Raw genomic sequence first — 24,018 nt, forward strand, 5'->3', positions numbered from 1 at the left:
GCACCACTGGTGGTCTAGTGGCAAAGCGTTGGCCATCTCACCGCTACTAATCTGGTTTGACTCCCGTTGCACGCAATCTTTTGCAATTAACGTCAGTAATGATAATCCATTTGTTTAATTGCACAATCGTTGCTCAAATACGGAACTATGCCGTAAAACTTTGTATTGTAACGCTACCGATAAATACTATATGCATTTCCAATCTTTTCTGCCCTATTCTGCAGTTCAAAAGGTGCACTGGATTAAAAGGCGCACTTTCAAATTTTGGGCCGATTTGAAATAGTTCGGATAATATGGTAAATGTCTATTCATTGTTGTTTGCCTCATATTATGTGATTACCCTTCATCCTCCCCGAGTCCTCACAAATTAAAAATGAAATTTTGGGTTTGCTTCAGGTTCGGTTCTGCAAATCAAATTGATTGGTCGGGCTCGGGCTGGATTTTTTTAAGGCCCAATCTTACCTCTGCACGGTACAGGCCAGCGTCAAGAGAGCGTGTCTTACCTTGAAGGCAGCATTAAGTTCGATGAAGGACTCAAAGGTGGTCAGGTAGAAGTCTCGGACTTCATGCCAGTCGCCCGTCAGTGCTGCCTGCTCCACGTCCTCGCTGAGGATCGCACAAGCACACGCTACAGGCATGATACACACAACATGTACTGTACAGGCATGTGGCGTGTATGAAGCTCACAGGAAGTCTTTGGTAGTCTTGCTGCGCAGAGGAATGACCGGCTCACGCGGGAATGGCGCTTTCACCTCCGGCGGCAGCGTGTCCACGGACGCTCGCTCTTTCAGACGGGCCAGTCTGCCGATCGGGGGAAGTTCGCACACTGGTGTGCACGACAGTCCGTTGAAAAAAAAAAAATCACTTCTTCAATCCCAATCAAACCAATTTACCTCATAAATATAAATGGGCTTAACTTTCATTGCATCGAATACACGCACGCCAGCAAGCAGTCTGGTTTAGAATCGACCTCTTTGTTTGGGTGTTACTATGGTAATTATGCAGGTGCACGAGAAGGGGAAAAAGGCAAACGTCATCAGGAATGATTTGGGAACTTGGCACTGGAGACAATCTGGTGCTTTGAAAAAAATGTCAAAGCACTTCTTGTGAAGAATCAGAATTAATTTTAAGGAAGAAAATAAAGTGAGAAAAAGCAGGATGGATAGTAGATGGATGGAAACCGGGAAAGTTCTTCCTAGGAGGTCGAAACAGAACTTCCAGTGAGACAGTTAGCAATTAAAATAAAAGCACGACAGATACTTGTTCTGAGATCTATTACAAATTTTAAAGAGCATATAGAAAGTAAATGTAAATGCATTTATATAGCACTTTTCAAGTCAATGTAAAACGCTTTACAATGTGCTTCACACTTACCCATCCACACACACACTCACACACCGATAGCAGTGTCAGCCATGCAAGGCAACTACCTGCTATCGGGGGCATTAGGGATTCAGTGTCTTGCCTAAGAACACTTCGACATATAACACGGAGGAGCCGGGAATTGAACCTGCGACCTCTTGATCCCAAGACAAGCGCTTTACTACCACCCATCTGCTAGCAGCAGATCGCGATTTTATTTTAGTCATCAAATTCAACCCCAAAAAAAGTTATTTTGACCGTCACTGATTTTCTTATTTTTTCAAGGTACTGGAAAGATTCGAGCAATCAGTGATATACAGTAGGGGAGGTATGTGAGGCTGTGCCTCACCTGCCATCATTTAAACATAAAATTGAAATATATTAAATAGTTACATTTAAGTTTTTGGATTTTCTTTTGAAAAATCGCACATTATTAATAATACAATTAATATGTAACATATTACAGTGCAGAGCAGATGCAGAGAGAGGCACACGATTCTCTTGCCTCATGGCAGAGGGCAATATTGAGACCAAAAATTCTGATTTGGCATACACCTGATCCTCAAACAATACAATTTGTGACAGTAGGAGCAAACTAACAGTATGTCAAGCCATCCATTATTTTTTTCTCGTTGCATGAACTTTTTTTAAATGGAAGATTACCTATGTAAAGATGCTTTTGTTCAAAAAGAGCAGCGCATAGTAAGCCAAGATGTCTGCGCGCATGAGTGCAGCAGCTAACGGCTCTGTAGCTACTTTTCGATTTATTGCTGCTCTCGTCTATTTTGCTGTCTCTTCTGGACACATGCTTAGCTAATAATGCATACAGTCGCTGGGAACTTATGAATTTGATGCTGAGTCTGAATTACGACTTTTTTGGCAATTTTTATGCCACCTTTGATATCCCAAAAGATATTCAAAGGGCCACGGAACGCCATGGGTGGCCAACCCACTTATGAAGCGGCACAGACAGCGTTCGTTGGTAGGATCCCTTAGCCACTAGCGTCATAGGGGCATCATTTCCTCTGGTGTGTCTTGGTGGTGCCATCCTTCTCCAGGCCAACATAGGGAACGTAAACAGAAGCAGGGCTGTTGCTCGGGCTATAATGTTTCTTCACTGATCTCGCCTGTCAACATTATCTAAGTGATGCGGAACTGGACACAACACGGCCGAATGGCGACATCTTGTGGCGATTACTACAAAGGCTTGGCACAACTGAATCATGGTCATTTGAATAATAGATCGCTCGATTTTAAAGCTCTACTTGTTGTTAATGATCTTATTCGTCATCACAATCTTAGCCAGATTGGTGTTTGTGAAACCTGGTTGAAGACGCATGAGTTCTTATGACTAAATGAAGCTTCTACCCTTAATTGTGACAGCTCTTATGTAGCACGCTCTTTGAAGAAGGGAGTGGCACTTATATCTAAAAATATAGTAAAATTTACTCGCCGTGCCTCTAATAAATTAAAGGCATTTGAGGCCATTGTCATGCGGTCCTCCTCGATGTCACCGCCAATTTTTGTAGTGACTATCTTGCCCCGGGACACCAAACTCGGTTTTCTTGGATGAATTCTCAGAACTGTTGTGTTACGTTGAATGGTCGTAAGTAGGGGAGCGTCTACAGATACAAAATGCATCTCTACTTACCAAGTTTTCAGGTTACTAAAGCTACTTCCAGAACCAATTAAATTCTTAACCAGAGGCACCACTGTATAAAGGCTCTTTGAAATCAGTTGGGCATTGTTAACACATATTTAATCAAGAAAATATTTATTTTAAAACTTTTTAGGTACACCTCAAATTACGCACCCTACCTCAAAGTCAGACAGTAAAACATTTTCTTCGATGCAGATTGCATATTGCTTTTTGCTCTGCCAATCAAATGATGAATAAGATCTTCATTTATTTGTGAATCTGACTGTGCCTCACCCTCAATAAAGATCAAAACAACCAAAGAAAGGACAAGCAAATTGGTATATTGCAATTATTCAAAATAATAATTCAGGATTAGTTCATCAATTAAGATAAAAAAATTGAGGAAACAGTTGGATGGATGGAGGAAGATATGGAGCAATTTCTTTGAGGTCTATACCAATTTTTCAAGTTGCATCTCCTGACTGTTTATTCTTCGTTATGATCAGTCCGCTTGTATTGTGGCTCAAGAGATGCTTCAGTAAGAGTTGCCGCATCCTCAGCCTTATAATCAACCATTGATCATTCTACTCTCTCTTTTATTCTACTTTAAGGTGCTTGGCTCAATCCTTGCAGCCTCTGTCACCGCGGCGACTGTCGCCACGGTGACCTGCCGGCCACAATTGCTCTGCGGATTAGGCAGCAGGCAGAACCAAAAGGAGGACTGTCACGACATAATCGACTCTCGCGTGTTACAACACAAGCATTTCACTTTTCCGCCTTTAGGAAACAAACACCCCCCCCCACAAAAAAAAAGCAACTGACCGTGCTTGAAGGCGAATGGTGCAGCAGCCACGTTGGAATCCTTGACCCTAGTCCTCCGGTGATGGAGTGTATTGATGAGGCTCCCCAGAGACGGCAGCTGAGGTTTACACTTGCGACCCGGAACCTGCAGACACAGGCATCATCAATAAATATGGGAGTGTACTGATAATGACACATAAACACAAAGAGACTGCCTGCTGCTGGCTAAACTAATCCCCGACCATCAGAACGGCACTAATAGAGACGTTCCCCTACTTATGAACATTCGCCTTAAGAATAACGGCGCATACAATCGTTTTTTCGGGATGTTGAAAAATATCCGGACATTGCTGTAAGTTAGAGTCTGTATTATGCACACCTTTTTCCGAGTACAGGACAGTACTGTAGTGCTTCTTTCCGCCGCTACCGGCGTGTGGCGCTGTGAGAGGTCATCCAGCATCCACCCCGAAGAAGAAATCCGCTTCCTCGTCCCAATTCGTCCGACTGTACTGTATCTCCACTACGAACATCAACGTTTTGAATATCGAATCTCTTGCGTCCATACAAATATGGTCGGTGAAAAGCAAAATGCTTCTACAGATAGTAAGGGTGGAAGTGGAAAAAAGAGGCGAGCCATTTCGTTTGAGATGAAAGAGGCGATAATAAGGAAGATTGATGTGGGAGTGAAAATGGTGGACGTTGCACGTAATTTCAACATGAATCATTCGACCATCGATACCATTGACAAAAACTGAGATCGCATAATGCAGCACGTGAAAGGTGCAGTGCCGATGCAATCGACCCTCATTTGCAAGAGAACAGGGAAAATCTTAGATGATATGGAGAAACTTCTCACCAATTGGCTCGAGGATCAGCAGCAGCGCCACGTTCACAAAACTCTTGGCCGAGGGGTTTTCACTCATGGATAGAGCCATCGCACTCTTCGAGCAGCAAGACCCAAATATTGAACGTTGCACAAAGGTTGCAAATCGAATGAATGATGCCATACAGTGCTACCTCATCATTTACAACAAGAAGAATAAAAATATGCAGTCATCGTTGGATCACTTTTTTGGCCACCACACGCTCCAAGGGAGATACAGAGCAACCCTCATCTTCTCGTTTTGGAGGAGGAACTATTGAAGCCCATCTTCTAAAAGTAAGTTAAACTGAATTATTTTATCAAATATTATACTGTATGTTTATTTTTACTCGTACAAGCCTTTACATATTTTTATAAGCCTCAAAAATAAATGTCATGCAAAATATAGCACTTGTGCAACTTATGAATTAATTCAACTTACAAATGAGCATCCACAACGTATCTTGTTCGTAAGTCGGGGAGCGTCTACACTGTGATGCTCATCACAGGCAATAATGAGGACTGTCACTCTGTTCAAATGCTTGATTTAAAAAAAGAGTAACAATCAAAACCTCAAATGAAAAGTATACTGTTGTTTACCATGACCCAGTCACGTTTTTATCAACAAATGCCTTCTTTTTTGTGGAAGGAGGCGGATATGGAGGACCATTCCTGTCATATGTAGAAATACAAACAAATACCCACAAATATATGCCGTTTTAATAAATGAATAACTAAAACAAAATCACGTGATACCAAAATATGACAAATTAAATGTCTTCACATATTTATACATTTTATTTATTTTGGCTTTTTTGTCGTATACAGTCATCCTTGTTTATAACGGGGGTTACGTTACAAAAATATCCATAATAAGTGAGCCCTCACTATAACGCGTTTTACTTTCATGGTTTCGCTAGTACACCGATATGTATCATGCAATGTGTCCTGCATCCTGATAGGCTAAACAGTCTTTCCCCTTATTATTATATAAAACGTTTATAGGGTCCTATATTTTGGTAAACAAATGCTCGCACTTGTAAAATAAAAGTTTTTTTTCTGTGGTTTCAGTGTACCAAAAATGTTGTAATAGTATAAGAATTAAATTCGCCTCTTTTGGACATTTTTTGTGACGCAACCCCGCGATGAACGAGTAAGCCTCTATGTGACAAATTAAATAAAAACATGCATACATTTGTGAATGAATTTAGTTTTTGTGACTTATTTAGGTATCACATATTTTTTTAATGTGTTTGTTTATTTTGTTGTATATATTTGTAGGTATCTATTTTAACTTTGATATCTATATACTGTATACCAGATCTGTCCTCCATAGGCCGTTGACTGAAAAAAAAAATGATGAAAGAAAAAAAGAACAGCTTTCCTGCTAGGAAGATTTGACAATTCCTTACCTGTCAACTCATACGTTTTCCCAGTTTTTCAATTATTTCAAATAGTGTACGCCTTTAAACATTTTTTTTGTACGGAAAGAACAACAAGTAATTTTTATTAGACCAATCTCTTTCCCACTTTGGTTTTAATTCGGATCACCTCGGTCACTGGTAGCACACGACAACGTCATCGTAGATTACCAATATTATCGTGGTAAACGGGGAAATGTTATCCTTTCTCAATCATTTATTTTAAACTAAATTTTGAAAGTTAGAACTGATAAAGTCTGCAAAATCCGACCGTTACGTATAATAGTAAAATTAAATTCTGAAAGATGCAGAAAGAATTTGTGTTGTTAATTTGGAAAGTAAAATCAACTTGTTTACACAATTGACCCGTTTTTTTTTGTTACATAGTCTGTCCTACTGTGAGTGAATAGATGATGTGTTGTGTTTGCAAGGTTAGTATAGCTTAATAAGGGAAATCATGTTCAAGGTTGTGTGATAAGACCATTGCTAAGAAGTACACTGATTTGAAAGTATATTGAGCAAATAATTTCTAATTAAAATATGCAGATAAATATGGTGTGCATTTATAATTAACTAAATGAACAATTTGATTAACAAAGTAATAATGTTATGAGTAAGAAATAAAACAAATATAGCTGGAAAACTCATACGATAGTGACAACATACTCTATCTTAATAATCTAATGTTCCCTGGTAGCTAGTTACTTTTACTACAGAGCTGAGAGCTAATTTTCACTACTTATAAGTGCTATGTACTATGTCGTTACCATGTAATTATTAGGTTAAGTAGAAAGAAGAAAGAGAGAAAAGAAACAGAAAGATAATAAAGAGTAGAAGAGAAAAACAGTGAGATAGAGAGGAAGAGAGAGAGAGAGAAAGATAAACTCACAGAGTGAAGAGAGATTAAAAAGAGAATGAAAGAAATGAGAGGAAGATAAAAGGGGGAAGATAAATAATGAAAGATGAGTGGCGGAGTGGTTAGTGCGTGTGCGGCACAATTCCGAGGTCATGAGATCTAACCTCCCTGTGTGGAGTTTTCATGTTCTCCCCTTGTTTCCTCCGGGCACTCTGGTTTCCTCCCACATTCCAAATACATGCCTGACAGGTTAATTGGCCGGTTCAAATTGTCCTTAGGTGTAAATAAGCGGGTGAGTCTGTCTCTGTGTGCCCTGGCAACTAGTTCAGGGTGTCCCCTGCCCACTACCCGAAAATAGCTGGGATGGGCTCCAGCCCACCCGCGACTCAACAGAGGATAAGCAGTGCAGTTAATGGATGGATGGATTGATAAGCTTGTACTTGATTCAGTTATGTGGCAAATAATAATAAAAAATTCTCATTTTTTATTGAACTTACTGAAGATTTGAACAAAAATTAAATAAAACTACCATACCTAAAGCCAATTAGCCGCAGTGCTCTGTCGGCTGGGACAAATCCATAAATAAACTTCTGTCCATTCTTTAGGGACAGGCAAATAAGTAATAAACAGAAATCTATGTATTGTTTGTTATTGTAACATCCGTTGCAGCCTGATCATTCTGAAGGGGGATTACTTCATGTGCGGTCCCTTCTCAAGGTTTCCTCATTGGTGTAATAATAGTCAGTGGTTTGCAATAATCTGTGGTCTGTACAGCCCTCTGAGACTCTTTGTAATTAAGGGCTATACAAATAAACATGACTTGACCCTACTGAGGATAAGTGGTGCAGATAATTGATGGATGGATGGATGAATGAATAACCACAGGAAAAATGCATTTTACCAGAAAAATCACAATCACCCAGCACTGGTGGGATATCCTCACATACCTGTCAACCTCCACGGCTCCATCCCCGTACAAACTGTCGTATTTTCCCTTATAAAATACAAAATAGCCTTACACCATATTTTTTTTCGGAATGATGCCATGATGGGAAATCCCCAAGCGGCAGACGCATGCACACAGTAGCATCAAACCGCTCGCTTCGTTTGCAACTAAAAAAACAATACCGAGATAGAGGCTACTGCGGAAAACTCGTTAGACGTGATTGATTTGCGGTTTCGTGATAGTTGTTTACCGAATGGTACCCATAATAGACAAATTTGCGTTTTTCCGTACCGATTTTCTTGTACGTCGTACACGTCTTAAATGCATAGTAAACGTACTTTGTACGGCAAAAACGTACAGGTTGACAGGTATGTCCTCATAACATTTCAGCGGGCACCTCAGCAGTCCTCAGAGGGCACCCTAGTGCCCGCGGGCAGCAGGTTGGATACCACCCCTATAGAGTAATTAAGTAACCAACAGAGTTACTTTTTGGAAGAAGTAGTGAGAAACTACAACTAATTACCCCTTTAAAGTAAATTGCCCAACACTTTAGGTTGACTGAAGTGATGAACTGTTGAATTTGCGTTATGTCGCGCAAAAAAAAACGCCTCGGATGAAAAACTAACCGCTTTGCTGTCACTTCAAATCTTGTTAAAGACGAGAGGGAGTTTATTTTGTAGAGTTTTTTTCTTACATTGAAAATGGGAGGCAGCTTGTGACAATCTCTTGAATCCATCCCTAGTCGCGTTTAAGACACAGAAAAGTCAGCCGAGCGTCTCCGAGGAGTCCCGAGCGGTCGTCGCTGTCTTCTCGCCGTTGCCGAGCACGTGCCCGCGCGTGCGCACGCACGCCAGATTCCCGAGTTTCTTCATGTCAACAGAGACAAAAACAACAAAAACAAAAACAAAAAGGCGATGTTACAAAAGACAAAAAGACAAATTTCGCCTGGTCGCGTCGTAGGTAATTAGTCAACAAGACGCCCCGAGTGGGTCGCCGCCATATTGGGGGAGGGGGAGGAGACTGGTGATATGTCATTCGAGAACGAAATGGCGTTATGAACCGGCTCTTGGATGTTAAATGCTTCCAATGAGGTGTAATAGAACCAAGGTGGATTTTAGGTTGAGTTCCTGTTGATAAAAACAAAACAAAAAAAAAAACGAGAAGCAATAACTGTTGATGATAACTAAGTCATGCTACCGAGTGCTAAAATTGTTGTTAACTATAACTACTGTATTACAAAATCTCACTGTAATACACCGGAGCCTCCACAGACTCCGCCGCTATGCCGCAAGTGACATTAGACAGGCAAAAGAGGAGGGTGGAAGGGGGCAAAAGCGGTGCTTGGAATCAAATGGACTGGACCATTTCAAGGCAGTTGCGTAATTCACATTTTTGTTTGGTTTTACTTTTTTAAAAGGTTCGATCTATTGTTTTTCATCATATTTAAGACTATCCTGTTCCATTTTACGGCATAACTACAACCCACTGTCATTTTTCGCTCTATTAAACTCTCTTTTTTCTGCTATTTCTCTTTTTCTCACACTCTCTCTATTTCTGTTTATCTCTCTCTTTCTGGCTCACTTACTTTCTCTTTTATCTCTCTCTTTCTCATCTCCCTGTTTCTCTTTCTCTCCCTCCCTCTATTTCTCTCCCCTGCTCTGACTCTACTTCTCTCCCTCTCTATCTGTTTAGCTACCTCTCCCTCTCTCTTTATTACTCTCTATCTTTCTTTTTCAATCACTTTCTCTCTTTACCTCTCTCGATCAGTCACTCTCTCTTTCTCTGTCTGTTTCTCTTTTAATCTTTCTTTTTCTCTTTTACTATTACTCGTTCTGTCTTTTCACCTCTCCCTCTCTCTTTATTACTCTCTATCTTTCTTTTTCAATCACTTTCTCTCTTTACCTCTCTCGATCAGTCACTCTCTCTTTCTCTGTCTGTTTCTCTTTTAATCTTTCTTTTTCTCTTTTACTATTACTCGTTCTGTCTTTTAACTCTCTGTTTTACCTCTCCCTCTCTGTTCCTTTCTTTCTTTCTTTCTTTCTTCTTTCTTTCTTGTTTTCTCTTTGTGTCCCTGTCTCTCTCCCTCTCTTTCCTCCTTCCCTCTCTCCCTCCTTCGCTCTATCCCTCTCTTCTTTCCTTCCCTTCCTTCCTTCCTTCCTTCCTTCCTTCCTTCCTTCCTTCCTTCCTTCCTTCCTTCCTTCCTTCTGTCCACTGACTATCGAAACAATAAGGGCTATTACAATATATTAGCAAATACGATACATTTTCAAAATTAATTATTTATTCGTTATTATTGGTAATATATAGTTCAAGACAACATTAAAAAATCTAAAAAGCTTTTGGGAGTCGAAAAAGCCGGCTCTTTTAAGTGAGCAAAGCCGAAAGAGACACTTCTCATCACTAGAGGTGAACAAAGTTGTACTCATGGGAGGAGAATGTTTTTGCGGGGGTGGTGGAAAAAGGGCTAAGTGAGAGCGCTGTAAGAATTATTTTTTCTTCTTGCGTCTCTGACTGGAAAATATAAATTATAGAGAAGTGCGCCAAATCTCACTGCTTCGAGTTTAAATGGCTGCCAATAATTTTTCGAAACATGTTCACAAAGACACGTTGTTCCGCTATGTTTATTCAAGTCGAGACAAAAGATGTTCCCATACCGGGAGTCGAACCCGGGCCGCCTGGGTGAAAACCAGGAATCCTAACCGCTAGACCATATGGGACGCTGAACAGTATCGACCCGGGAAAGGTATTAAAGAGTACTGTTACGCATCCTGTGATACTTTGCTTGATAGAAAGACAATATATGTATTTGAGTAATGGGGAGAAACGGCCTTTCAGATTAACATTCGTATAAAACACTCGTAGTTTACTCACTACTGCCTTAATCATCACTCCAGACACGCAATTTATTTAACGGCTGCTAAATTTTAAAGCGAGACTAAGTTTTGTGCGTGAATAAACAACTCCAACAATCGCATTAAATTTGTTTAGGTATTTTCCCCCCATTTTCGGTTTTAAACAAGCACATGTTTGTTTGTTTTTAAGTATTCTGGAGAGAGATAATAGAGCACGTAACAACTAGGGCTACTGCAAAAGGTTGGGTGGGATGTATGCTCGTAGGTCGAGAAATTAGCATTATTTTTACATAATATGAGCCTCACCTCAGGTAAGAAGAGATAAGTGTCCGCCATCTTGCTGCCACATGTACCCCGAAACAAAATCTCCAAAAGGCTGGACAAAATAAGAAAATGTTGCAATTTGGTCACCCCGGAGTCTCCAGAATTTTTATTCTTTATTGTGCTTTGTAGCACTCCGATTCAGTTGCACTACACCAAGGTTCTCCATCGCTTTTCAAGCTGAGAGCTACTTTTTGTTGCAAGTTAGCGGCAAGTGCACCCAGTTTTATACGCATTTCAATTTGATTTCTACTTATCATGTTATAACTATGTTGTTACTTTATTATTACCAGGTTGTTTATTGGAAGTAGCGTTAAATAGATTAAAAAAAAGATCATTTTACATGAAAATAACTATGACCCAGCTATTTTAGGTCTGCGGGCACCTCAGCTGTCCTTAGGGGGCATATTAGTGCCCACGGGCACCATGTTGGAGACCAGTGCACTACATCACCACGGCAAAAGCTTGTGGTCCAACCACACACACTGTCCCTTCAATCATTGATTGTGCCTGAAAAGATTATAATAAAAACATTTTCTACACATATATATGTGTTAAATTGTTTATTTTAAATAAAGGTATATAGTGAAGTTTATATTCAAATGTACTCCTTTACTGGATTATATTTGATTTAATCAATTTTGTGTATCTAATTTAAAATTTGGCATTTTCGCTTCTTTAAATAGCAAGCACACCTTAATGAAAATGAAGAGTAGCCACTGAAAGCATTCTGTGATACGTTTATAGCAACAGCGTTTATTTGGAAACCTTATATTAAATAAGAACGACAGCAATGCGAAGCATCAGCAGGAACAAAAGCGTCCTCTACTGGCGACCAACACAAATATCACAAGTGCCCTCGCCAATATTATTTAAAGGCCGTTGGACATATCTGCTTTGGGTGCTGCATAGCAATCATTATAACTTCAATAACACAAAAGAATAAATAACACGATGACATCAATAACACGTTAAATACAGCAGGCGATTGACAAGAATATGTTCAAAAAGCACAGTGCGCGAGAGGTAACGTATTGTCCGGACTATAAGGCTAAATTGGCCAGAAATGGAAAGGGACGACTTATTACCCGGTGTGCCGAGGTTTTACGGTAGTAGTGTAGTTGTACAACGATTAAACAATCGAAAAACATCCCGGACACAAATTGCAAAACAGTGTGCGCAACGGGAATAGAACCCAGGTCGCAGGGGTTAAGAATAGTGAAACGATACCACAGATGACACATGAAAAGGCATTGGTGTCAGGACCAGGACAGGAAGCAGAACCCACAAGCGTAACGTTACTCACAGTTTACTGCGGAGAAGAGAAAGGAGCGCACACTCGATCCAAAGATCGTTGGTCGCGGGGAGTAGATTGCTCGGAACGCGAGGTTGTCAAAATAAAAGAGATCGTGGCGAAAGCAAAACAGGAACAAAAACACAGGAAAAAAACTGAGATTCTCAGGGCTTTATGTGTCAAAACAGAGTTTCGCAGACGCTCCGGCAAAAGGCAACTCACAGGACAGCGTATTATTAGTGACAGGGAGCAGTCCGTCAACGAGCTTCAGCTGGTGTCCGTGGGCGGGACCAATTGGGCGCCATGGCAACCGTGACAGAAGCTGGCGCCACACGGCGGGGACAATTGGGCGCCATGGCAACCATGGCAATTGGATTTGATCACATTGTTATAAACTATTTTTACAGTGTCTGAATGTTAGAGAATGGAGAAAACAGACATTTTGACCTGAAAGATAAACAAATACAAACTCTGATTCATCATCAGATACACCAAACAAAGAGTCATTTTCTTCGTCGTGCTTTTATGTGTTTATTGTTTTCTACATTCTCGAACATTCCCTTCTAGCAATGTGAGTAAAAGTGTGGAAGTGTGAAATTGAATCGCTTTTCATATGTCATCTTTATCCAAAGTGGTCTAGTCGGTTTCTGCGCTCCCACTGCCACGACCCGGGTTTAATCCCTTATACACAAGTAAGTATGGTAGCTCTTACTGTAGTTATAATTCAATGCACCTGATAGTCCAGTGCGCCTTGTATATAAAAATACAACTTTGTTTTGGGGGTGGGGATTATAGTGCGGAAAATACGGTAGTTTCCATCGCTACTTTTGTCACAATCTTTGGCTCCTCACAATCGGGTAAAAGTCTGAAAAGTTGTCAAGTACATCGAACGTCAAGTAAGCTGCAACAGTCGGCAGCCGTCATGCTGCTATGTCGTAGAGACGCCCAACACGAAGTAGCCAATCGTGCAAGCCTCGGCGCACGGCGCCGTCGCTAACGTGGCACGATAACTGGCACACGCTCGGGAAGAGCGCCGGCTGAAGCGCCGCAAAGGCCGTGTCCGGAAGGCACAAGACTTCGATTAGCGCCGTGGCCACCATGTCGCTCCACGCCTGAGAAGAACAAAAGCAACCACGTGAGTTGTATGCTGTATAGGGCTCCAACAACTAGTCAATGTTGTCGACCAAAATCAATAATAGAAGTAGTTGACAATGGAATTCTGTTGTCGACTATCGTTGTCGGACACGTTTTTCCAAAAAAGTAAGGCATCTCTGCTGAGAGTGTCTCATGTGCAAAAGTGTCTCCGTCTCGGGTGGTAACATGTACAAACATAACGATGTGACCACCAAGTAAGAGTACAAAAGATTGTTTTAGCCTGTATACAGCGAATACAAAGATTATTTGCAAAGTTTGAAAAGCAGACCTTGAGTATCATGGCAGTAACTCTGTGTTGCAGACATTGAAAGAGAACAGTCGTGACAGTTAAACTGAGTCTGACTCGCCTCAGTAAGATTTAAGTAACATTTAAGCCAATACAGTTTCGATGACATGCATTACACATTTCATATGCTTATATTTCATTATAAGAGAGAGCTTGAGCGTTATGCCAGACTGTGCCCAACAAACATATTTAAAATAAAATGCGTGCAGTCCGAACAACAAACGTCAGTTGTTAAAAACAATTTATTTCAAACTGTTGAGAATTGTTTAGTACTTTTGTTACACACTTTGCAGTTGACCACTAAATGTACCATATTTATTGGTGTATAACAGGTAAAAAACGGTATTAAATTCGGTTTCACTTATTCTCGGCTCAAACTAAGCATTGTAGGTCGTTGTGTTCGAGCACTATCGCAATGGGATTCAAATCTGGATCGTGGCAGTTAGAGGACTGATGCTTAGTAGCTAGACCACTAGGGTTATAGATGACACAGGCAATGTTATCCAATTTTGTCTTATTATCACACTATTTCTACTCTTTGTATCACGTAACTGAATTCAAGGGGCCATGATTTAAATTCTTTATATACACAAAATCGGACTAAGTTTAAAATGTTATTTTGGTATTGTATTCATAGTTTACATTTTCAATCAATTATTTGAATCATTGCCCAACATAATCCAACAAAGTGTCACCTAGAGTCACAATAGTGTGATGATACGATAAAAGCTAAAGCCTTTTCCTGTTTCATCATAACCCCAGTGTCTACTGTTAAAGAATCGGCGTTCTAACCGCTACAATCCGGGTTCAAATCCCGTTGCATCAATTGTTGTGCGAATGCCGTCAGTGATATTTTTCGACTGATCAATCATTGCTCAAGTACGGTAATGTACTACCATAAAACATCGTATTTAACACGTACCAGAACTAAGTTTTTTTAAGGTACAAAAAAAGTGCGCGCTATACACAAATACAGACGGTACTTCCGAGCACCCTTGCCTCCTTGGTTTTAGATAGACAATTTTTATATATCTTTTGTTTATTGTAGTATGTTTAATAAAACATGTTTTTTTTTACGGAACAATCTTTCTTGTTTATTATCATTTGCCACATAATTAAATCAACTTTATGCTAAATTTAAGAACAATTTAATAATTATCAGATTATTTAACTACTTGTTTCAATAGTGGGTTACTAGTAGTTAGTTGGAGCCCTAATGCTGTATGGCACATGTGTTGTATACTTGTACATAGACCCACCTGTATCTGTGCATGAGCATCACCAGCGGCGACGCGGCCGTGAGATCCTGCAGCCGACCCCGACCTGGACCTGAGGACTTCGGCACCGGCGCTGTGGGAGTGTCGAAGGGGCGGGGTCTGCCGCTCCCGCAAGTGGCTCCGCCCTCCTTGCCATCCGTCGCGCTGTTGCTTCCTCTGCTTGTAGTGGCTCATCAAGTGGGTAAGGCTTCGATCCGTAGCCATGGAGACCAGCTTATTTCCGGCATTCTCCCACCAGTCCTTTCCGCTGCGGAAGCTGGCGGGGAGGTGGCCTGCGCAGCTGCACCGGACAAAGGAATGGGGAAAAAGGAAAACGTGTGAAACATAAAAATAAACGTACAGTGGCCTCTCTACATACGAGCCTAACGAGCACAAATCTTGCCCGATATACGAGAGATCAGAGTTACAAGAAATTCCAGAAGCTACCACTAAAGGGCCGAGTGCTTGAAATTGATTTGCGCACACTTTGTAGTAAGGCATGGGAAAGCAGCGAGTGCATATACCAAAGCCGCGGAAGAGTTAAAGCAGCACATTGCTTCTCTAATTTCTGAAGAAGGTAATATCTTACAGCAAGTGTGAAACAGCAATGAGAATGGCCTTTTTGGGAAAAAAATGTCACGCAGGACATTCATCACCACTGAGGAGAAAAAGTTGCCAGGCTACGAGCTCATGAAAGATTGTCGAACCCAAAGCTAGGCAAACTTTTTGAGTTAAGGTGTGGGCCGCATCAAGTAGGAAAAAGTTGCATAGGGGCCGGCCTGGGGATAAAAACTCAGGTTTCCTCCCACTTTCCAAAAACATGCATGTCAGGTTAATTGGCCGGTCCAAATTGTCTCTAGGTGTGAATGAGCGAGTGAGTTGTCTGTCTCTGTGTACCCTGCGACTGGCTGGCAACCAGTTCAGGGTGTCCCAGCGGGGATGGGCTCCAGTACCCCCGCGACCTTACTGAGGATAAGTGGTGCTGATAATGAATGAATGAATGAATAGCAATGTAAAATCTGTTTTTAAGCACTACATTTGATCACTACTAAAACTTATTGTAATAAGGCTACAAGAGAAATGTTTTATTGCATAAAATTGTATATCTTGTTCAATACAACTGATGAAAAAAGCAAATACAGATAAATGTAGCCAGCTATTTCAATGTTGGCAATAAGCACAATGAAAAATATAGTTTTAATTGGGGTACACGAAGGGACACAAGCTAAGAAATTCAGGTGACAGCAATCCAAGTGAGAGCAATCATATTGCCTTAAACAGCGCATCCGTGACTTATATCTTAAGTAAAATAACATTGGGATGGTTGTTTCCTCAAATGTCCTCTAGTTGATAAATGGTAGTCAGCAAATGCAGGTTTCGAAATGACGCCTGACTTCGGCAACATCGATTGGACATATTTAAAACTGCAGGTTATTGTAAACGGCTCATTTTTCTCATGTACTTCTCTCAGCTTTGTCTTGTAGGCCGGAATAAACCAATCGGCAGGTCTGATCTGGCCCGCAGGCTGTAGTTTGCCTACCCTTGGGGTCTAACCTTAGCATTGTTTGCTAAAGCTTCAAATACTGTTTAATGTGGTTTTAGTGAGCAGCAATAGTTTTATACCTATTTAGGGTTAACTAAGAATATATTGAAAGGCGGAGAACGGATTAAATCATTATTTCTTATGGGGAAAATTTGTTCAAGACGTAAGAAATTCTAGATATAAACTAGATATGAGAATGAATTTATCTCCTGTGTCAAAGGGCCACTGTATATAAATACAGGGTGCAACTAACAATCTAATAATCAATGAATGGGTCGATATTTTTTCCGATTTTTTTAAAATACATTTTTCATTTCATTAAGTTTTAAGTTACGGTTGTATAGGAAAATGGTACACAAAATAACAGAATATTCATATAGCCCGACAACAATGCATACAGATGTATGCTTTACATATGCAAATATATAACATACTTTTTTTATAAAGTGCAAAAAAAAGAAGCAAAATCAAAGGAAAATGTGAGTACTTTGTTGGATATTATGTTATTGTACACTCATTGTTATTGTACAACAGTTTTGATTTGAATCTTGAGGAACTCATGCATCAAAATACGATCTTTAAGCGGTATCTTTCCAGACCAAAATGGTACTACAAGTTTTTTGCAGGATCAAAAGGAAATTCAATGCACTTTCTTATTTACCTTGAATCAACATGCTGAGTACCGCATAAATCATAGGACACAACAAATCGATTTCAATGGATTTTATCGATTTGTTGTTGCATCCCAAATGACAACCCAAAGCTTTGCTGACCTGAATGTCTCTCCTGGTGATGGTGCAGAGCCAGTGCGGGCTGTACGACAAGAGACGCCACCTTCTTCTGAGGGCGTGTCCCCTCCCACCGACGTGGGCGTAGATGACTCGAATGGGAAAAGCGGTAAGAAGAAGGCGTGGCGGTCCCCTCCTCCTCGTGGGGGCGGTGTAGGCACGGCACCTTCCTCCTCCAGGTCACGGTGCATCTGCACGTAACTGTTGCACGCGTCGGCAATCAGCCTGTGAAGGCGCTTCACAAGCCACGCCCACTCCGGTGAGCCCACACTCGACGTTGGGGCCGCGCCCAGAGATGAGGCAGGGGCCCGCCAATGGGGCCGCCGGTTGTCACGCCCACGAGGGGGGCTCACCTGTGTGTTGGGACACATAAGAATGCACAAAAAGTTTCATCCAGATCACCTTTTAATTAAACATTTCTGGTTGTGTAAATTCTGGACCACAGAGTGCACCTGATTAAAAGCTGCATGCTCAAAGAAAGATACTCAATTATGTCTTTGTACTAGGCACTATATATGAAGACAAAGTCTTAAATTGTATAAAAATGAACTTATTCACGTTTACTTAGTACATTTTAAGCCAAGCGCACATTTCGCGCCAACTGTGTGGAGAATTTGACTCTTTGGCTGCAGAATGCCAACTGTGCCATCCCTATGCACACCTGACACTGTTTTCAGCTGAATCATTTTTCAATTCTTCTCTGAGTTGTTTACATCACGTGTTTTCACATGATGTGACGATTCAGGATAGTGATTACAAAGACGAACACATATCCAATGCCGAAAGAAAAGGCAAATTAGGGCTGCCTTGTGTAAAATGTGAGCCCTATATTTATAGACAATAGCAACAGGGCAACCAGACAGGAGAATAGTGCCAAATTGCAAGATGGACTTGTCTTTTTGTGTTGTTGTCATTGGTGGTTGCAAGTGAAGTGGACCAAGTTGCAGTCACTTGTCATCGTTCCTCGTTTTTGTAATTTTAATAAATAATTAACTGTGTTTAAAAATAGTTCATGGTTCATGGATAACATAACCACCTGGGTCGTAGGGGCATCACTTCCTGTGGTGTGTCTTGGGCAAGTCGGCCTAGCGACACCCATCTCTCTCGAGACTGTTAAAATATGATGAAAAGCTAAAAACAGATGCAGGTCCATTGAAAATTGTTTTACATAAGTATTTCGTGTTCATTTGAGCTTTCAGTTAAAACAATTAACAGTAATAGTAAAGTTCATTTACTTTATTTTTGCTAACATATTGGCACATGCCCTCAATGCACTGTATTGTTGCTGTTTTCACCCACCGGGGGAGGAAATTAAGACCTCAACAATACGTCCTCTGTGGTCACGGTCTTACTTTGGTTGTTTAACTTGGCTTTATAGATGACGCTACAGTTCTGTCAAACTGTTTTGCTCTGGTTATGTATTATATGAATAATTTTGGTAACAACATCCACTAATCTCTCTCTTGAAGGAGGTCATTATGTGTCTAGAAATCACCAGTGTTTTCTACTTAGAGCGTATGTGTTGTGGAAAAGAGCAGCTTGCTGTTTTCCTCGGGGCAGCCACAGATAAATAAATAAATAAGCCACACTGTATTAAATGCAGTAATGTTGAAAATGTAGAGAAAAAAGCAGCAGCGTGTAGTATGTAATTTACGATGCTTACCTGCGCCGTCTCTTCAAAGATATCTTCATCTTCCGAAGACGCAGAACCGGGCCGAGATGATTCAGAGCTGCCATCTTCATCCTCCTCCAGGATCTTTTTGACCTGCGGCCAAGAGACCATCAAGCAAGGAAGTTGATGGGGCCAAGTAAAAAGAGAGTAGGTACCTGGTGGGCCGTCACGCCCTCCGCTTGACTGGAGATGGCGCTGAGCAGCACTTGAACATAAAGCTTGAAACTACTGGCTGCCTGCCTATACAGGTTGGCAGCCCCGCCCACGCCAGACACTTTCATCAGCAGGTATTTCAGGCCCGGGCGCGTGTCGAACTCTCGTGCGGTCCTGTACACAGGACCATATCACAGCACACGTAAAAAATAAGTTTGTGATTTCCAGTGTAAGGAGTAACGCGTTTAAAAAAAAAAGTGTTCCTGGAACGCAATTACTGTACAAGAACTGTAACGCGTTATAGAGAAAACTCTGTAGCTCTACAGGTTATTACAACATGGTACGTTACGCTGCTACTTTTAAAAAGTAGCCCATGAATTACATTGCCTTCTTTTCTCTGAGAGTACCTCCTACGCCCACAACGTACCATAAAATCCTCATCCGACTGGAAATACAACAAAGAACACAACCTTCAAAAAGGCCTGGTGTGTTTACAACTACCTATAGAATACAACTGAATACAGTTACGGTGGCGCCGTCTTAAGCAGCGTACGAGACCATGTTATTTCTCCATACTGATATTCTCCCTATCTTATTTTTGTTGGTTCTGGTACACCACCCTCCAACAAAGGGCACCAACCAGGTTGGGAACAAGACAGAGATTGTCCAATTCCCCAAAACCTTTCCCAAAATATCTTTTTTACAATTACATTTTAAACAGTACATGTCATCAGGTCATTTACATTTCCGCTTTCACGACTACATCAGAATTGTTTTTTGTTTCCCGTTTCTGGTTTGAACCTGTTGTTACCGGTTGTTGTTTTGCGGCCACTTGTGTTTTTTTTTTTTTTTTTTTTCACTGCCATTTCACTGCCATACCAGGTTTGTTTTGTTTTTGGTTTCTTGTTTGAACATATTGTTAATGTTTTTTTGCCCACTTGTTCCTTGCCTTTTGTATTTCTGGTTTCTGTCTTTATTTCTGGTTTGGACTCTGTCATGTTTGATTATGTTTGATCATATTATTTGTTTTGTGCCCCGTCGTCCGTTTGTTGAATTGTTCCTGGTTTTGTTAAAAAAATACCATACTTATTTTGAGAACCCAGGCCTCAGTTTCTGTTTACCCTTCACATGTGTCCACCCAAAAAAACAAACAATCTACTCACATCCAAGCATTATCTACAACCATAAAATTCAAAAATCAGAGAGTGAGTTTATGTGCAAATATTTGGTTGTTTGTCACCTGTAGAGAATGGTAGGCAGCTGATTGGGAGGTGGCAGAACCATGGAGGAACAACAAATTTGTAAATAGAGAGTTACTTTTAGAGTAACAAGCTTCTTTTGGGTGTCAGTAATCTGGGGCATAACGGAATATAAATGAAGTAACTAGTATCTGTAACTAATTACTTCTCTCAGTAACACGCCCAACACCGATGATCTCACCCAAACAAGTCCCACCTGTAAGAGTCGAGCAGAAGATCCAGGATGATGGACAAGTTGGCCATGGATAAGCAGGGCAGCATACCTGCCAGCGACGGGCGCTGGCCGGGTTCCGAGGATTCCGGCGACAACTTCTCCTGGCCTTCAGTTGGCTTTATCATTCAACCAATCCATCCATAAATCAATCACCGGTGTGTATTACTATCAATTGAAAGGGTTTGTAGATGTTCTTGTTGCGTACCTCCAGCAAGATGCCCGAAAGATTCTGCAGAAGAACCTGATGTGAAAGCAGGCTGACCACTACGTGGCGGAAGGGAATCCGGAAAGGCGATTCGCCGTTCTCGAAGGCTCGATGACTAATAGCCTGCTTTAAACTCCTTCAGGGGCACAAAAATAACAACTTATTTGATATTTCTGGAAGCATTCGCGGCAGAAATGTCACAAAAGACCAACGTAAAGGGACATTGTAATACTTGAACACTATATATATTTATCACTGTAATGTGTAGTGCAACTGAAAAGCATAAAGAATACAAACTTCAGAGATCATGTTTAGGTGAACTTCAAGTGACACAATATTTAAAAAATTGCACGTTTATATGATGGTTCATGTATTTCTGCTTGTTATTCTAATTAATATTGTTTTTTTTATATATGAAGTTAATTTACGACTAGGAAGGGCTAAATAATACACAATGGTCCTTTAGGTTGTTAGCTCTTTGCTAATGCTAGGTTGCACCCATGGGCGGTGCTTTAAACCAGTGTTCCTCAACCGTTGGCAAAATTTTCATTGAAAAAAATCTTGAGGTGCACTCCACATGCAATTGCCTCATGTTATGTAGAATAAATACAAATTAATATTGTTTTTGTAAATAAATAAAAGTATTTTTGCCATAAGGAAGTGCTAAATAATACACAATGGTGCTTTTAAAAAACTGAGAATTTTGCAAATTTCAATATCGGCATGCACGTAAAGTATTCTTGTTTCCTTCTCAGAACAACGTTGAGACTCCCAGCCTTGTGTCAGTGAATAATCGCACACGGCAGCATTCAATTAAGGCAGCTAGAGTACATTGGAGTAGGAATGGGTCACCTGTGTTGGGCCTGTTCATCGGCGCGCCTGTCCGGCGGAGGCTCGATGATCAAAACACACGACTGGGCGTGTTCTAAACCATCCTTGTTGTTGGGCGTCCTGGGTGAATTTTGGCTATCCAACATGAAGACCTGCAAACATGCAGACAAGTAATATCAGCAGAAGGGAGGGCCCTGAAAGGTGGAGCCATTGGCAAGCAATTTGAGCACGACGCCTTTGATTTTGCTGGACTGTGCGCTTTGCGACCCCCTTCACTTGCAGGGAACGACCTTTCTATATTTCAATGTCATAAAGAAGGTTTAGTCTTATGACAGTTTTGTTGAGAAATCAAACATAGACTTCTTGTTCATTTCAACCAATGTATTCTAAAACTGAAAATAAATTCAGATAAATATTAAAAAGAAAATAAATATGAATCATCCTTATCTTTATGTTCAATTACTATTTGAATGTTCTTTTAGTGATAAGGAAGAAAGCTATTAAAAGGTTAAGTTGGATGCTTTTTGGAGGCTGGGAACAGATTAATTGTTTTTCAGTTATTGGTTAGGGGGAAATCTACATGAGATAAGTGAAATTCTGTATACGAGCTGGATCTGTGAACGAATTAATCTCGTATGTAGAGATTCCACTGCAGCTCCAAAATAATCAAGTTTAAAGGGACACCGTGTAGTATTTTACCAATAGAGGTCACTGTATTTTGCAGTTTGATGAGTGCCAAGTGCCAAAAAGCACAAGGAAAAAAAAAAAAGTAACCTAACTTCCCTTCCGATTTCTCTCGCACTCTCTTTCGGTTCTTTTTTTAATAGGACAAAATCGAAGCAATTCAGCTTTGCTACAGTTTACTGTTTTAAGAGCTTGGCTTGTAATTTTATATTGCATTTTATTCACTGTGCTTTATTAACAAGTACAGATGCCCCCCTACTTATGACCATTCGACTTACGTGAAACGGTAGATACGAAAATATCCGGACATTGATGTAAGTTAGAATTTGTATTGTGTGCACCTCTTTTCGAGTAGAGGAAAGTACTGTAGTGCTCATTGCCGCCGCGTGGCAAAGTGAGAGGTCAACCAGCATCCACCGGAAAATTAAAAAATCCGCTTCCTCTTTCTAGTTCGTATGTAGACATACAGTGCTACGTATACTGGATCTCCAGCGCGTTTAGAACTTTTACGTTTTTATTGTTTAATATTTCGTGCATCCATTCAATGTGGTTGGTGTAAAGTGTAAAGAAGAGGAGAGCCGTTTCTTTTGAAATGAAAGTAGAATAAGAAAGCAAGATGCGGTAGAGAAAATGGTTGGAACGTTTTTTTTTCTGCCGCTTTTTACCACGGAGGAGGACCTCTCGAAGCAAAGTAAGTTGCACTTAAGCTTTATAAACATAATTGAAGTTATTATATTACAAAATGCTTATTTTTAGTACAAAACATTACAGGTTACTTACAAAAGACTTAAACATACTTATATAAACCTTAAATATAAAAAATATAGCACTGGAGCAACCTACGAACAAATTCAACTTACGAACGATCTCGTTTGTAAGTCGAGCAGCATCTGTATGTAAGTTTACATCCATGTTTGTAACAGTTTTCTGACACCAATGCAAAATCACACGCTCACGAACATTATATATTTTTTTTCTTCACGGAGGGAGCCATCAAATTCGCATATCGCAGAGGGGGCTTGGTCCTCATTAACCGAAAAGAACAGAGATTATAGTAGTAAAGTGGCATAGAGTGGCGGTGACCTGCTGCGCCATGGCTCGGATTCTCCAGTACTCGGCCTCGGCGGATGGAGACGGGGAGGGGGCGGCCACCGTCACTTCGCAAGCGTCTCCGTAAAAACTGTCAGAACCACTTTGAAAACACCATACCAGTTTCTGCAGGCACAAACCAAGAGAAAACAAAAGAGTGGAGCATGTCACTAAACAAATTCAACTCCGCTAGCCACAATACTTTGTGTTGTAGCTGTAGCATACCTTAACAGGCTGCAAGGTAGCCGAGAAGGCCTCGCGCAGGGCGTGGCAGGCCAACCTCCACATTTCCTGTGTGAAGACGGAACCCGCCTTCATCAGCACGTACCTGCCGTCACATCACATCAACACTGTCACTCACATGTAAGCCATTTATGCCTTACCCCCTGCTTTAACACTAGTTGGGCTGGACCATTGATCAAAAAATGATTTCAATATTTGAATTAAGCGATATGAAATAAATGGATTATCAATGTTGTCTTGGGGAGTCTCCTACAATTTACAAAGATCCCTGTTTATCATCACAAAC

At 40.7% G+C, this 24,018-nt stretch overlaps 2 protein-coding genes and 1 non-coding gene across 3 annotated transcripts in view; all 3 read right to left on the bottom strand.

Annotated features, from left to right (window-relative positions):
- Window positions 1-8,898, bottom strand: part of hectd2 (HECT domain containing 2) — a 34,075-nt gene extending 25,177 nt beyond the window's left edge. The window contains exons 1-4 of the mRNA XM_088351445.1: window positions 8,582-8,898; window positions 3,824-3,947; window positions 688-826; window positions 504-606 (exon numbers count right to left, since the gene is read on the bottom strand). Of these exons, the coding sequence (XP_088207571.1) occupies window positions 504-606; window positions 688-826; window positions 3,824-3,947; window positions 8,582-8,623 (408 nt within the window). The 5' untranslated portion in view covers window positions 8,624-8,898. The remainder of the gene's footprint in view (window positions 1-503; window positions 607-687; window positions 827-3,823; window positions 3,948-8,581) is intronic.
- A 1,634-nt stretch (window positions 8,899-10,532) lies between these two features.
- Window positions 10,533-10,604, bottom strand: trnae-uuc (transfer RNA glutamic acid (anticodon UUC)). The gene has a single exon. It is a non-coding gene; the product is annotated as a tRNA-Glu (tRNA).
- A 1,192-nt stretch (window positions 10,605-11,796) lies between these two features.
- Window positions 11,797-24,018, bottom strand: part of arfgef3 (ARFGEF family member 3) — a 42,098-nt gene continuing 29,876 nt past the window's right edge. The window contains exons 33-42 of the mRNA XM_088351353.1: window positions 23,715-23,817; window positions 23,484-23,615; window positions 21,738-21,868; window positions 20,886-21,021; window positions 20,663-20,796; window positions 19,210-19,381; window positions 19,046-19,147; window positions 17,368-17,735; window positions 15,055-15,352; window positions 11,797-13,466 (exon numbers count right to left, since the gene is read on the bottom strand). Of these exons, the coding sequence (XP_088207479.1) occupies window positions 13,275-13,466; window positions 15,055-15,352; window positions 17,368-17,735; window positions 19,046-19,147; window positions 19,210-19,381; window positions 20,663-20,796; window positions 20,886-21,021; window positions 21,738-21,868; window positions 23,484-23,615; window positions 23,715-23,817 (1,768 nt within the window). The 3' untranslated portion in view covers window positions 11,797-13,274. The remainder of the gene's footprint in view (window positions 13,467-15,054; window positions 15,353-17,367; window positions 17,736-19,045; window positions 19,148-19,209; window positions 19,382-20,662; window positions 20,797-20,885; window positions 21,022-21,737; window positions 21,869-23,483; window positions 23,616-23,714; window positions 23,818-24,018) is intronic.

This window comes from Urocampus carinirostris, chromosome 13 (genome assembly GCF_059441175.1).
Source record: "Urocampus carinirostris isolate Australia breed hairy pipefish chromosome 13, RoL_Ucar_1.0, whole genome shotgun sequence".
Taxonomy (NCBI): domain Eukaryota; kingdom Metazoa; phylum Chordata; class Actinopteri; order Syngnathiformes; family Syngnathidae; genus Urocampus; species Urocampus carinirostris.